Source organism: Momordica charantia, assembly GCF_013281855.1.
Source record: "Momordica charantia cultivar OHB3-1 chromosome 5 unlocalized genomic scaffold, Mcharantia_2.0 BLBB01000005.1, whole genome shotgun sequence".
In the NCBI taxonomy this organism is placed as follows: domain Eukaryota; kingdom Viridiplantae; phylum Streptophyta; class Magnoliopsida; order Cucurbitales; family Cucurbitaceae; genus Momordica; species Momordica charantia.
In genome coordinates this window covers 17268007-17283849 of record NW_028275163.1, presented here as the reverse complement: position 1 = coordinate 17283849, position 15843 = coordinate 17268007, and the positions used below count along the sequence as shown (strand labels likewise).

Here is a 15843-nt window from a genome sequence, read left to right as displayed (position 1 = left end):
GAGATCATAGGATACATTGTCATATATCTTTCTCCCACTCAATTTTCAAAACTCAGAAAACAATTATAGACTCCACAAAAAAATTATAAGTCATTTAACTCAATATGCTTAACACTTAAAAGGAGCGTTAGGTTAATTTTAATGTAATATCAAGTTTTAACCTATTAAAACTAATCACATTATGGACACTCTTAATTAATTTAAATAAGACATTGATCAATTCAACTCCGAGGCAGTTCCCAGATAAAGGTGTTCCCTTACAGTCAAGTTAAGTATCTCCTCCTAATCAGGACTCGTCTGAGACACAGTTCCCTTATGATCAATCCTATTATTAAATTTCATTAATTTTTAATGAAAAATTAATTAAAACAAATAAAACTGATGTGAATTCAAGGTCCAATTTGTTCAAACAAATAAAAATCTACATTAATTAACCAACCAATTTTAGTTCCTATAAGTTTTAAAACTACTTTAAATCTACTTAACTAAAATATTATTTTAATTTTTATTCAATTTTAAAACTATTTCAAAACTGAATTAAGACAAAAAAAAAAAACCTAATCCAATGAGGAAGCATTCAAAGGCATTTCACAAAATAACAATTATTTATATAAAAGAAAATTTGACGGGCGTATTTGGCATATCCTAAGGACAGTTAATTAAATTACATAATTTAATTCCAAGATATTTATTGGTCTTTAAATTTCTCCCGTTGGGCCCACTAAAATTAGGGTTCCAAAAACCCTAAAATTTAACTCTTTGTTTGTTGTAGGGTTAATGAACCTTTTACACCAAAAATCACTGCCAGCCACGCAGTCACAATTGGTGTAGCTTGAACCCATCTGACTCCAATGAATTGAGTGGAATAAACATGCAAGATAAATAATGTTTGGCGGTAAAAATACCTTGGATACATGGAAGACACTTATTGGTGTTCAACGATTAAAATATCCCAGGTCCACCTCGAACCTGCCGAGGAGGTCGGGTTCGCCCATTAGAGAAAGGCTAAGTATACATGCCGAAGTTCGACCTGATTGGGGTTCGATCTGCTCGAAACCCAACAGATCCGACATGAGGAAAAAAACATGTAACCGCCAGTCGTGAGTACTGTCGGATCCACCACCTATAAATAGAGGGCCTCATTTTACGCTCAGGTATCGAATCTCACCTCGAGCTAAATACTGAGTCCGACCTATACTGACTTGAGCGTCGAAGTGTTTACCTTCTTGTGCAGGTCCACTCTTGAGTTCAGGTCGAGCCGGGGATCGGGTTCGAGCTTGGTTCGTAAAACAGCGTTGTGCAGACCTTTGCATAAACATTTGGCGCCGTCTGTGGGGACGACAGTCTAAGTCATCCCGGTCTAAAAAGCGTGAAAAAAAATGGTTCAGCCAGCGAACTCAACCAACACGGCCGACCGAAGAGCTCTGGCTGCCAATGATGGCCACCAGAGGGAGGTCGGGGCAGAAGCGGTGGAGGGACAGGTTCATGAAGGCCTTGGGACCGAGCCTCTCCGTAGGTCAGCACACATAACCACGCCTGTCTTGGCACCGGCACATCCAAAGCCGTCTAAGGCCAATCGTGGCCGAGGTGGTGCCTCAAGAAGAACCACTCGAGGATCAGCCCCAACTCTTACAAGGGAGAATTTCGATGCACTCCAGAAAGAAATGGAGGCAATGCGCACTCAAATGCGCACTATGGAAGAGATGTACAACGAGATTGTGCAAGCTGCAGGTGCTAGGTCTCGATCTGAAGACTGAGCGGCACGCGACGAGGTGTGCGAGCAAAGAGGTCTTTAGCTCGGTCCAGTCGAAGAAGAGCGCCCCGGAGGAGACGAAGATGAAGAGTACACTCATCAGAGAGGTGATCTCCGCGAGCATCTCAACAAAAAGAAAAGCTCGTCCCTCCGAAAGGGACGATCTCCGTCCTGCTCGCACAAAAATTCCAACCAGCAGGCCGAGTCTTCATACAACCCGATAACCCCCGAGGGAGTGATCACAAGGGAAGAGTTCGACCAGCTTAAGAGCAAGTTCGATGCTCAGGTTGAAGCCTTGAAGGCTGATGCGAGAAAAAGGAAAGTCTGTTTGATGATGGCGACCTGGGAGAATCGCCATTCACCTCGGACATCTTGGAGGCTCCAATCCCTCCAAAGTTCAAAACTTCTACCGTGAAGCCTTATGACGGGTCTAAGGACCCAAAAGACTATGTCGAGGTCTTTGAAGGCCTCATGGACTTTCAGGTGGTAACAGATGCAATCCAGTGCAGCGCCTTCCAGATTGCGTTCACCAGCAGCGCGCGCCTGTGGTATCAAAGACTGCCGGCCAGGTCGATCTCGACGTATTCCCAGCTGAGGAAAGAGTTTATCAGTCAATTTTCTTCTCGGCACTACGACAGAAAGACAGCAACTCACCTCGCCACCATTAGGCAGAAAGAAGGTGAGACGCTGAGAGAGTATGTCACAAGGTTTCAGGAGGAGCAGCTGAAGGTCGCGCACTGCTCCGATGACTCGGCCATGTGCTACTTCCTCACCAGCCTGGCTAATGAGACTCTCACCGTGAAGCTTGGAGAGGAGGCTCCAACAACCTTCGCCGAAGTTTTGCAAAAGTCGAAGAAAGTCATTGATGGGATAAGAGCTCTTTCGAACCAAGACTGGCCGACCTGAGAAGCAGATCGACCAGAAGAAGCCAAACCAAGAGAAAAGGAAGGTTGATTCCAAATCTAAGGACAAGGGATCGTCCTCTTCCGGCAGCCGAACTGAGTATCATAGGTCGGAAATTGGCCCCAATCGAAGCCGACCTTACGAACGTTATACTCCAACCACCATCCTCATCTCTGAAATACTTACAAACATCGAGGAAAGTAGGATGGAAAAGCTCCTCAAGCGACCTGAGAAGCTCCGAGGAGACCCAGAAAAGCACAATAAAGATAAATATTGTTGTTTTCATCGCGATCCCGACCATAATACGTCAAACTGCTGGGAACTAAAGCGCCAGATTGAAGACCTCATTCAAGATGGCTACTTTAAAAAATTCGTTAGTAAACGAAAGTTCAACTTGGTGGAAAAGAAGGAAGAGAGGAAGCGTTCGAGGACGCCACCTCACCGAGATGACCGACCTGCGGTCATCAACACCATTTTCGAAGGCCTAAGTGGGGGCCAGTCTGGGAATAAAAGAAAGGAGCTGGCTCGCGAAGCAAGGCGCGAAGTGTGCATCATTAGGGAGCAGAGACCGACCTCCTCCATTACCTTTAACGACGTCGACCTGGAGGGGGTCCATTTGCCCCATAATGATGTGCTCGTGACCGCTCCTCTCATCGATCACGTCCTGGTCCGAAGAGTACTGGTGGATAGAGGCGCGTCTGCCAACATCTTGTCCCTTCCAACATATCTTGCCTTGGGATGGACCAGGTCGCAACTGAAGAAGAGTCCGACACCCTTGGTTGGATTCTCTGGAGAATCGGTCTCTCCAAAAAGGTGTATTGACTTGCCGGTCACAATTGGGCAAGATGATACACAAGTAACTCAGATGGTCGAGTTCGTCACCAAATACGTCTAAACCGTCGCTTCCTCATTAATGTCAAGGGGCTTTAAGGAAAGCTTCCCTCTGGTTGAAACGGTCCATGTCTTGTGTGGTCTACAAATAAGCCTACGCGCCTCCTCCACTTGCTCGTTGGATGGATGCACCAAATCTCATTACCTATGGCATTAAAGACATACAACAAACCATAGTGAGTGTTAATAATGGAAGGGGAGAATTTTACTACTTTACCTTGTACTCTCACTACATCCCTCGGTTGGGATTGATGGCAGCATAAAACTCCTTGACTAAGGCCTCGGATACCAGAGTAGTTGGGGCAAACAATGACTCCCAACCATTCTCCACAAGCCTCCTCTTAACATATTCCGGGATGGACTCTCGTGCTTCATCAAAGCCCCTCTCAAGTAGGATTTCACATGCGGTGAAGTTGGGCCTTCGCACCTCCAATCCCTTTTTACTCTTGATTGTATTTGTTCGGTACAATCGGGCTCCTCTTCATTGGCTTCCTCAAGTGGCTCTTCTGCCCCTCTAGGCACCCTAGCCCTCTTGGCTATTTTAGATGGACCAACCTCGACTTTTTTTGTGCAGTCAAACGTGCTATAGCGGCTCGGGTCCTAGGCCTAGAAATTGCGCCAAGCGCAATTTCTGCCACTTTTATCTTCTTTTGTGTTTTCTTCACCACTTCGGTCAAGCTCACCTCCTCATCTAAAGTCTCTGTAGTAGCAACAAAATTTGGGTCACAAACATTCAAACTCGATAAAGAAGGGGTCTTATCTTATGAAGAAGACGAAGATGATTCCTCCATGACCTCACTAGAGACATCCACAGGACCGAATGTTCCTTCTTGCTCTTGTGCAGGGGGCTCCTCATCATCTTGCTAAGATTCGTGCACCGGAGTTCGTACTCTCACTTCATATTGAGAGATATCGTCATTGTCTTCTTCCTCTTGAAACTCATATCCATGCACTTCTTTGGGTAATTCTCCAAGATCTTCATCCTCTCCATCAACATTCAATTGTCCTTGTGCTGCCCCACTTTTCCATCATCCTCCAATAGATCCTCTCTCATTGCTTCATTTAACACCACCAAAATTTTGGCAATTTTCGACGTTATCTTTTGCTGTTCTACATCATCAAAAACTAGGGGCTTTTTAGTCAAGATAGCATATGGAAAAGATGGAGACAAAATACCTTGTAGAGTGGCCGGTGGAGTCTTATCCCAAATTGCGCCAGGCGCAATTTGGCACTGAATTTTGACCGTGGCCAAATCTGAATGCTCCAAGGGCTCCATGTCGCGTTCTGAGTCTCCACTAACCTGTTCTTGACCTTCAACATGCACAATAATAGTATTGGAAAGAGGGGGAGGGATAGACAATTCTAAAGACTCGGAAACGGGGTTATCTTGACAAGAATTCATCCTACGACGTATGCTCATGCTATTTAACTCAAATTGAATCTGTTCACTCACTTTCTTTGAGTTTTCCATGAATTCTTGCCATTTAATGTTTAATTCCTCAATTTTCGCATAAACCCTTTCATTCTCTTTATCCCTAATTTCTTTATTTTTATTGCACATTTCCGCTCACTCATAAGTCTAGCGATTTCCTCATATAAGGCAGCGCTTTTTCCTCTAATATTTCTTTACTCGATGCCCATAAACACGTTCAACTAGAAACGGGCCGGACCATCTAGACTTAAGCTTACCTGAAAATAACCTTAATCGAGAATTGAATAACAATACTGAATCTCTAGGTTCCAACTTCTTATCCATGATTTTCTTATCATGCAAACCTTGCTTATTCTCTTAGGTACTTCAGTCCTGTAACAAGAAAATAAAATTATTAAAACGTTGAGAACATAAAAAGGTTGAAAAATAAACAAGCATGACAGTAATTTAAAACTTCCCTCCTACTGATTTTACTTTATAGAATGTTAGAGGCTTTCAATTTTCAATTATTCTCCTCAATCTCATTCGACCTCTCTTCTGCTACTGCCATGTCGCAGTTTTGCTTCTTCAAAGCACAATATGCTTGAAGGTCCAGCTCGAGGGGGAGGTGACTTACTTGTATGTATTGGTTGTTGAAAAGTGGAATTTGGGTGCAACTTTAACGTAAAATCCGTCATCTGAACCTATCTCATCTTCTCTTATTTCTTCCTCTACTTGATCTTTGAAATTTGGTGAGCTCTCCCCTCTTTCTATCTTCATAGGTCTCCAAAGAATATTGAGGGAAAGGGAAAAATGGTTCAATGTTGAGAGGTGATGGATTTAGGTCCATTGTAACCTCTTGCTCAATTACCTCTACCGGTTTCTCATGTTCAACTTCCTTATTCTTCCATACCTCATTTATCACTTCAAAGGTTGGTGGATCATCGTTGTCCACTAGGAGCTCAGATTCGCCATATTCAAGCTCGCTTCTTTCATTGAATGCCTCACCTTACTATTCCATATTGGTAGGCAATGCTTCTGGTGGACTATTCCTCAACTCATCGGCCACTTGCTTAATTTGGCTTTATAGCCTACGTAATGCTTCATCAGTTCTTGCCATAAAATTTATCATTGTCTATTCAAGGCTAGAAATGAATGATTGCATTTGCTCTGGCATCCGTGGTTGTTCACATTCCTGGTGAGGTTGTGTTAGGAATTTAGGTGGAAATGCGTGCTCGTATGGATGGATACTCTCAGCTTGATTCTCTCCCCAATAGAAATTTGAATGATCCCTCCAATCTTGGTTGTATGAAGTTGAATAAGGGCTGAATTCTTACTGGTTTCCTGGTGGACCTAGATAATAAAAAGACGAAGGATTAGATGGAAAATATTCCATTGAATGACAAATATCACCACAATATAAATAAAATTGATTAACAGAAGCTAGGACATGCTACTTCCCATTGGAAGATTATACATAAATTGAGACTCCATTTCCAACACTCTTGTTTGTTGTTAGTTCAATATAAGTAACCTTAATCACAATATGAAGCAATTCACTTGAAAAGAATATGATTTGAAAACTTAAGTCCCTGACAATAGCGCTAAAAACTTGTTGGGACTTTCTCTACCTTCAAAAAGATTAGAGACTCGTGCAAGCGCACACGGTCACAAGTAATACTTGGTAGTAATCCAAGGTCGAATCCTCAGGGACTTTTTGCTTTTCAAAACAGTTTTTAAGAAGTGAATGGTTCAAATATGCAATTGTGATTTAGGAAGAAAAATGTGATGAAATGTTGTTGTTTGGGGTTTTAACTAACAAACAATTTAATAAAATCCAACCTCCTTGTCTCCTATCTTAGTTTTGATGCAAAACATGGAAAACACACTATGTTGGGAAAATGCACCAGGCACAATTCCTTACTTTTCTTGGGATTTGAGTTCTACTCTTTCACTACCGCTTTTGGTTGCTGTAGAGGCTAGGGTAACCTACAATCATATACCTATGTGTGATTACAATCCTAGAGAATATCTACAACTCATTTGCATTATGGGTCAGAGGGCCTATGCCTAGGACCATGTTTTATGCCCTTATCCCTAAGTCACATCCCATATTGATTTCCTATTATTTTACCTAACTCACATTTCCCAAGGTTGGACTTTGGTGTATAAATCAAGTTCCCACTGGCTAATGAAAAAAAGACGTAAAGAGAAGTTTTTAGAAACCAACCCAAAAAAGTGTCAGGTATAATCTGACCAAAATCCTGAGCGTGTTGAAAATCAAATCATTTGACTAATGCATTCCACAAGGAAGTTGATAACTAATTTAGAACATAATTAAATGAAAGTAAATGCACGAAATCACAAAGAAATTATTTTTCATTGAATTTAAATGAATAAATAAGTAGTACAAGGAGTTCTAGCTTGACCCTCTTCTCTCTTTAGCGTGAGGGGAGTTGAAACTCGCTAAAGAACTTTAAAAGAACAGAATGAACAAATAACGGAAGTAAGAACTTGAATTAAAGGCAATAAAAAAGGTAGAAGCGTGAAAAACAAAGAAATGAACAACTAGAACATAAACATAAACCCTAAAAACGTGTTCTACAACTAGAGAGCAACTAAAAAAAGATGAAATGAAGCTTGGAAGGGATGATTTGCCGATGGAGGGATAACTTTCTTTTATAGTACCATAGGTTGGTTTAAACCCCCTCTATTTTAGGTGGAAATGGGTTGAGATTCACCTAACCACCTCACTTGGACTTGGACTCACGGTTTTGAACATGTAGGAAATGTCCTCCTTGCCCTTCATTAATCAAAACATGCGTTTTAACATTTTGTCCTCCAAAAATGCGCTACGCGCAATTCTGCAAAAAACAGATTTCTATTATTTTCTTCCAACTTTGATCGCATTTTTCTCATATTTTTTCTAAAGTACCATACTTTGACTTTTATGCATAAATAATCTATGCATCTTCTACTTTAAGAATATGTGGTTCTTTTTGGCAAATAATGATGGGAAGGAGGTCAAATATATGGTTAAACAGGGCTACCGACACATGTTTCCACAGTAAAAAGTCAACCATAACAGATGTACATTAAGTTTGTTTTATTTCACGAGCTTAGGGCATAAATTCCAACACTATACACTTATCACAAACTACTTTGAGTTGTTTGAGACCTAGATAATACCAACCAACCTTTTGTTTTACAAGTAAGATGTCCAATGTTTAGGGTCTTGATTTATGTGCTTACGTCTAACCTACATTTCTATATTAACTTTATGAAATCCAATCTAACCTAACCTTGTCAGTATTAGTTACAAGCTAACAGACTACTTAAATGATCAACATTAAGAAATCATTTGAAAGAAGTAATTCAATGCGAGTTAAGTAGTAGCACTCGACACTGCATGACTATAACACTTATGCTCTTTTGAGAATAAATTAGCTAAGGCATTTCCACATAGATATCCAAAACCTAATTTAGCTCATAATGGAAAAGAAGAAAACAAAAAGTTAAGAAGCATCAAGCAATGATTGACTATAAAGGAAAAGACATGAACAATAAAGTAAGAAAGAATGTTGAAAATAAAAGCTAGAAATTGAATGAGAGAATCAAGATAATTAGGTCTAACTTCAAGGAGTTTTTATTTACACATATCTTGGAACTTTGACTTCAGACTAAAACGATGTCAACAACCCTGGACCTAAACAAGTCCAAACAATTGAAAAGTGACCTAAATGAATAAGGCATAAAACTGATTGTTTTTCAAATTGAGCACGAAAGATGAGTTCGGTGCTTTATGAATTGAGTGAAAAAGATGCGTTCAATGCTATTTCTCGAGATCTAGCAAACAGATAGAAATTCGCTATGTTATGATCTAAAACAGTGATAGAATGAGGTTATGCACAAATGAGATGACCTATGTGAATATGAACAATTAAAGCTACTATATTTGATATTAGCATAATATGAACAAAAATGTGCCAAGAATGACTCCAAACATGCAACTTTGAACTACATTAATCCTTGAAACTAGGGGCAATCAATAACCATGTTTGGATTGTGTTAATCCTAAAATAATTAGGCATCCAAAGATATCGGGTATCTCAAAAAGTCCCATTTGAAGCAATTTTGATCCTCGTTTAAAAGATGGGTTTACGAGATTTCATACTACCAAACATTCATTAAATGACTATTTGAAGCAATTTTGATCCTCGCTTAAAAGATGGGTTTATGAGATTTCATACTACCAAACATTCATTAAATGACTAAATTTACTTCTAACTTATTAGCGAACAAACTTTCATTTTCTCTCATTATTCTCTGTTTTTCTTAAAAAAAAAAGAGCTTTCAAAATCGATCATACGTCATTCCTCTTCAATCTTCATCAGGATTTATTTTTGTTTATGTAAAAAATGTGACGGGGTATGACCTGGTCAAGGTCGGCAACGCGGAAGAGCTCGACCTGCTCTAGGTATGATCGATGGGAGAGCGGTATGACCGTGGGAAGAGCTTGGGTATCTTTGGAAAGGGATGACCAACTCAAAGGGTCAAGGCGACTGATTGGGATGAGCTGAAGTGTCAGGCAGAGCTGAAAGCCACTTGGGGAGGAAAGACCTGCACAAGAGGACAAACACTTTGACGCTTAAGTCAGTTTAAGTTCGACCTCAATATGGAGACCGAGCTAGGATACGATACCTGACTGAAGAGTGAAGTGCCATATTTATAGGTTGAGGTACCCGACAAGGAATCTGACCTGTGGTTGAGCATGCCTGTCGGGAGTAGCTATTCCAGTTCATACTATTGTCATATGGAATTTGGCTAAGTATGGGAGGTCGTTCCTCCCTTGAATAATCTCTAAGGAAGACCTTCAGGTCGGCCTTAAGAAAAGACCTGAATGAGGTCGGCCTTTAGGCAAGGCCTTCAGGTCGGCCCTTAGGGGAGCTCTTCAGGTCGACCACCAAAGGGAAGACCTTCAAAGTTGGACTTTTTTCTATCCTCCACGTGGCAGTACGATTTCACCCGCAAACATTGACCTCCTCTCTGACTGGTCCAAGTTTGACCTGGTAGAGAAGTTTTTCCTGGGTTTGAAAATCTACCTAAGTGGTGAATTCCATCTTTCGAGATTGAAGTAGATCACAGGTCGAGCGTCGAACAATATATAATAGGTCAGACGTCGAACACAGTGTTATGGTCATGACTTGATCCAACTTAGAGAAACTCAACTTGGACTTGCCATGTTGATTAAGCTTGGTGTTTGAATAAGCTTGACCTGAGTTGAGCGTTTAGGAGTTGGAGTAGGAGCTGAGAAGCTCGGTCTGAGCTAGGCGCTTAGGAGTTGGACATGCGTACTTCGTATTGAATTCAATATCATATTTGTTATTTCGAACTTATCGTAATTTTTCGTACATCGCACCTCGGACTCGTAAGTTTAGAGGTATGGATTTTTACTTTTATTAAATTACATCGCACCTCGAACTCATAAGTTTAGAGGTTTGAATTTTCTTTTAATAAATTACATCGAACCTCGAACTCGTAAGGTTAGAGGTTTGAATTTTCTTTTATCAAATTACATCGCACCTCGAACTCGTAAGTTTAGAGGTTTGAATTTTCTTTTATCAATTTACATCGCACCTCGAACTCGTAAGTTTAGAGGTTTGAATTTTCTTTTATCAAATTACATTGCACCTCGAACTCGTAAGTTTAGAGGTTTGAATTTTTCTTTTAAATTGTATCTTGGCACTTATGCCATGTGGGAGTACTTGGCCCCTATTGGAATGTAGGTCGGCAGCACCTAAGTTAAGTCTGTCAAACTGGATCAAATATGTTCAAAAGATGGAAGTTCTTCTGTTGGATAGGATGAGCTGCCTGATCGAAGCTCTTCCTCTAGGCGAGGATGAGCTGAGATTGAAGCTCTTCCTCTAGGTAGAGATGAGCTGAGATGGAGCTCTTCCTCTAGGCGAGGTTGAGCTATTTTGATGGAAGCTCTTCCTCTAGGTAGGGATGTGCTGAGATGAAGCTCTTCCCCTAAGCGAGGATAAGCAAAGATAGAGTTCTTTCTCTAGTCGGAGATGAGTTGAGATGAAGCTTTTCCTCTAGACGAGGTTGAGTTATCTGATGGCAGCTTTTCCTCTAGCTGGGGATGAGCTGAGATGAAGCTTTTTCGCTTGGCAAGGTTGGATTATCTAACGACAGCTCTTTCTCTAGTCGGGAATGAGCTGAGATGAAGCTCTTCCTTTAGGTGGGCATGAGTTGAGATGAAACTCCTCTTGGCGAGGATGAGCTAAGATGAAGCTCTTCCTCTAGCCAGAGGTGAGCTAAGATGAAGCTTTCCCTCTAGGCGGGGATGAGTTGAGATGAAGTTCTTCCTCTAGGCGAGGATGAGTTGAGATGAAACTCTTCCTCTAGGCGGGGATGAGTTGAGATGAAACTCTTCCTCTTGACGAGGTTAAGTTATCTGATGACAGCTCTTCCTCTAGGCGAGGTTGAGCTAAGATGAAGCTCTTCCTCTAGGCGGGGATGAACTGAGATGGAGCTCTTCCTCTTGGCGAGGTTGAGTTATCATGGTTTACACGTCGATCGCCTAGCTCGATCCTTGAAAACATCTTGGAGATCCCCGTTGAGACACGGATATTAGATTGTTTCATGTGTGCCATAGCTTTGTTTGGTAGGAATGACTTAAAATGTCCTTTCCCACAGATCGCGCCAAATGTTTATGCAAAAAATGTGACGGGGTATGACCTGGTCAAGGTCGGCCACGTGGAAGAGCTCAACTTGCTCTAGGTATGACCGATGGGAGAGGATAGGATCTCAAACCATCGCTCTGATACCAACTGTAACAACCCGTATTTTCTAATACGGTCATTTTGACAAAATGCGGAAGCTAAACAAATAAATACTATATTAAAGGAAAAACTTCTTTATTTAATTTGATACTATGACAAAAGATAAAGACAAGTCTAAATTTGAAACAAAAACCTATATTATATTAAAGCTAAAGAATAACTACCAACTAAGTTCTCATAAGCTAAAACACAATGGAAAATACTAAACATTTCAACTACTCATGCCAGAACGCTAATCCTCAATCACTATTAGAGCAGTCACTCGAACCTTCATCTGATAACATTTAGAAAACGAAAAAAAAATGAGAACAAAAATACTCAATAAGCAATTTACATATCAAACATTGAAAATTCATTTATTTTCATTTCAAAACATTTATAACAAAAATACAAACAGATCAAAATTTTTCAAAATTCCTTCTAAAATATTTAGTACAACTTTCACACTTTTGAATAAACTAAATCATTCAAACATTCAAACAATGTTACATTCGTTCATACTTTCAAAATTAAAGTGGGAGGTTGCATTATTTGGGTAACCTACAGAACATATGTGGTTATCCGTCAGTAACACCAAACAATTAGAAGCTTCCATCAAAGTTGTCGAATTAATATCGACCAGAACAGAATTGTCGAAATAATATCGACCAGAACAAATAGAGCGATTACTTAAATGTGAGACCATGTGAGTGAATAACACACCTGAATCTTCATTCCCAAGGAATGACAAACCACAAAAGTGTTTTCCCACAAATAAGCCAGAACAGAAATCCATCATTTCCAAATTAGGCTACTACCCAAAATAAGCCAACGTTCCTCAAAACAAAAATATTTCATATCCGGATAGCCCTATGAAATCAATCAAAATATCTTTCAAATAAATATGCAACACAAATACATACTTTCAATATGAAATCAGTTCAAAACATTTAAATAATTTCAAACACACTTTATTAAATTATACCAAACATAATTTCAAATATTTCACAAATAAACAAAATATCAATTTCAAACAAAACTTTATCAATTCATACAAGACATGCTTCAAATATTTTACAAATAACCATAATATCAATTACCAAAATATTTATCAAATCCATAATAAAACTTCAATTTCATAGGTCATATATCAATTTCAAATCTTTATATCAAATCCAAAATAAATTTTAGTTTCGGAAGGAACATGACAAATTACTTACAACACTTTTTTGAAGGGATATGGTAAATCACTTACTTCTTCAGGAATCGTATAAATCTAATTAACTTCCTCCTTGGGTAGTTGTCAACTTAGGGACCTAGAAACAATCAATATCCAAAATCAATCCTCAAATCCTACCTAAGGATTTAAAATTCAACCAATTACTTAGCAAATCTTATGTACCCAATTTTCCCACTCAAAACACTTTTTTATGCCAAACAATTAGGAAAATTTGGATTTAGGGCTACAAACTAGATCTGAAAAACTGGGTTGAAAAACCTCTAAATTCAAAAACAACAACTTTAAAATTACAAGAATCGATATAAATTAATACGGACCAAATTTACGAAAAGTTTCCCAACAAAACAAGCTTAAAACCCTTCTAAACAATTGAAAATTTGGGAATTTTAAATCTGGAAAATTTTCAGTTTTATAAAATAAAACTTCCAACAAATTTCCACAAAACAATTACCAATTTACTGATTTTTATAGAAAAATCAGATCTGAAAACTGTATAGAAAGTCTTTAAAACTTAGTAAAAACATACAATTTTTCATGTAAAAATAAGAACAATGATATAGTTTATGGGATATAAATAGGTAAATTTTTTATTCAAAAAGAGACCCAAAATAGCCCAAAAACAGTATGATAAACAACAAAATTCAAACTAAAAATTCTAAAAAAAATTTAGGGCAAAAAGTCCTTAAAATTTTTATTTAAAAAACAAAAACCTCAAAACTTTTCCCAATAAACTAAATTAAAGACAGATCATGAAAAATAAAACTAAAACAATAAGAAAGAAAAAAACTTACCGATATTTGAGAGAAAATACCAAAATTCGTTTATCTTCTTTTCTTTTTTTCTTAGAGAGAAAACTAGTATAACAGTTTTAAAAAATAAAATCTAGGGTTTAAAGGGCATTTATAAGAAACTTTGATGAATCCTAAAGGTTAACATAAAAAGATAAAAATTTAATAAAATTTCTTGTTTTTATTTTTTAAATTCTAAGATCAAATTATCTTTTAAAAATAATTTTTAAAACAAAAAGGTTTATCTTTGAAAAAATAAAAGAAAACAACTGAAAAAATAATTTAAATATAAATATAAATATATTATATATATATATATTTTTCCGTTGTTACAAGGTGGATAAAATCAGAGACTCAAAGGTTTCGTTATTTTATTTTAAGATTTAGATTGCGTCTTTAGATTTTCACCATTTAAATTTTTTGATTTTCTGTTATAATTTTTGGGTAAATTAAAATTTAAGTTTAACTTCTTAAGTTTAAGATAAATTAAGGCCCGTTTCATAACCATTTTGTTTTTTGTTTTTTGTTTTTTGTTTTTCAAAAACACCGTTGTTTGATAACCAATTCAATTTTCTGTTTGTTGTTTTTCAAAAACCATTTTGAAATTCAATGTAAATTTCAAAAAAAAAAAAAAAGTTTTCAAAAATAGGTTTTTGTTTTTCAAAATCTGATTTTTTTCTTCTAATACTAAACTTTTTTTTCTTTCTCATATTATCTCTAAAAAATTTATTTTTCACTCTAAAATTTTTTTTATTTCTAAATTTCTCTCTATAAATTTTATTTTTGTCTCTCTAAAATTTTCATATTTTGAATATCTATGGTTATTTATCTCTCTCCAAATTTTTCTGTATTTTTGTTTTTTTCCTAACATACCAATTTCACTTTTCTCTCGAAAAATTTAATATTTTTTCTAACTTTTTTCTCACTAAAATTTAATCTTTTATAACTTTTCTTTTTCTTCGTAATCTATTTTTCTTCTGAAAATAATATTTTACTTTCTCGTTCAATTTTATTTCACTGTAACTTTTATTTATTTTTGTATTTATTTATTTTATCTAAAAATTATATTTTGAATCTTGTTTTTATCTCTAAATTTGTTTCTACTATATTTTTTCTCTTTCTTTATAATTTTTTTCTTTAAAATATCTTTTCCTCTCGACTTTATTTTTTCTCTCTAGAAATTTTATCTTTTTGTCTTAACTTTTATTTCACTATTTTTTTCTAAATATTTTTATTTATCTCTCTAAAATTTATCTTCCAAAAGATTATTTATATCTCTCTAAACTCGTATTTTCATGTTTCTACATTAGGGAAGAAAAAATTTCAGCAGGGTCGGGTCCCAAAAATAGGAAATGCATGTCCCGACCTCGTCCCCGATTCCATTTTTAAAATAATTAATATATATTTATTAAACTTTTTTATACTTAAATTCTAAAAATAATTAAAAACATTTATAAAACGGATAATTTTCCTCGAGAATATCTCTCGAACCCAAGAACGAGGTGGAGACGGAGACTTAAAACTTTTAATGAGCACGAGAATGGGGGAGAGCATCCTCACTCGCACCCACACCATTGTCATCTTTACTCTACATAAAATTTTCTTCTCTAATATGTATTTTCAATTTTTTAGCTTTTTAAAAACAAAAAATATTTACCAAACACATTTTGGTTTTTTGTTTTAAAAACAAAAAAACAAAAAATGGTTATCAATATATGGGCTTTTGTTTTTTAAAAACAAAAAACCAAAAATCAAAAACTACCAACACCGAAAACCAAAAACCAGAAATTAAAATGATTATCAAACGGGGCCTAACTTCTCAAATTTTGGAAATAGATTTTAATTAAATCTTAATTCAAAATTTTGTAAATTTAATTTTTACTTTTTAATTTCGGTTTCTAATACAATTAATTTCTCAAATAAATTTTCCAAACGGTGTTAAAATGGATTTAATTTTTTTGAAAAGGATGAGGAAAAATTCAAAAAATTTATAGGACAATAACCTTATTTTGTTTTATTATTTTGGGTTA

General features: G+C 36.9%; 1 protein-coding gene across 1 annotated transcript; it reads left to right on the top strand.

The window, feature by feature from the left end:
* Nucleotides 1–2224: 2224 nt before the first annotated feature.
* On the top strand, nucleotides 2225–2659 carry LOC148211469 (uncharacterized). Its single transcript, XM_088124428.1, has one exon. The coding sequence runs from the start codon at nucleotides 2225–2227 to the stop codon at nucleotides 2657–2659; it is 435 nt and encodes a 144-aa protein (XP_087980554.1).
* Nucleotides 2660–15843: the final 13184 nt, after the last annotated feature.

Bases quoted from the DNA above. Each gene is read 5' to 3' on its own strand.
- LOC148211469 (XM_088124428.1), top strand. From the start codon at position 2,225: ATGGACTTTCAGGTGGTAACAGATGCAATCCAGTGCAGCGCCTTCCAG.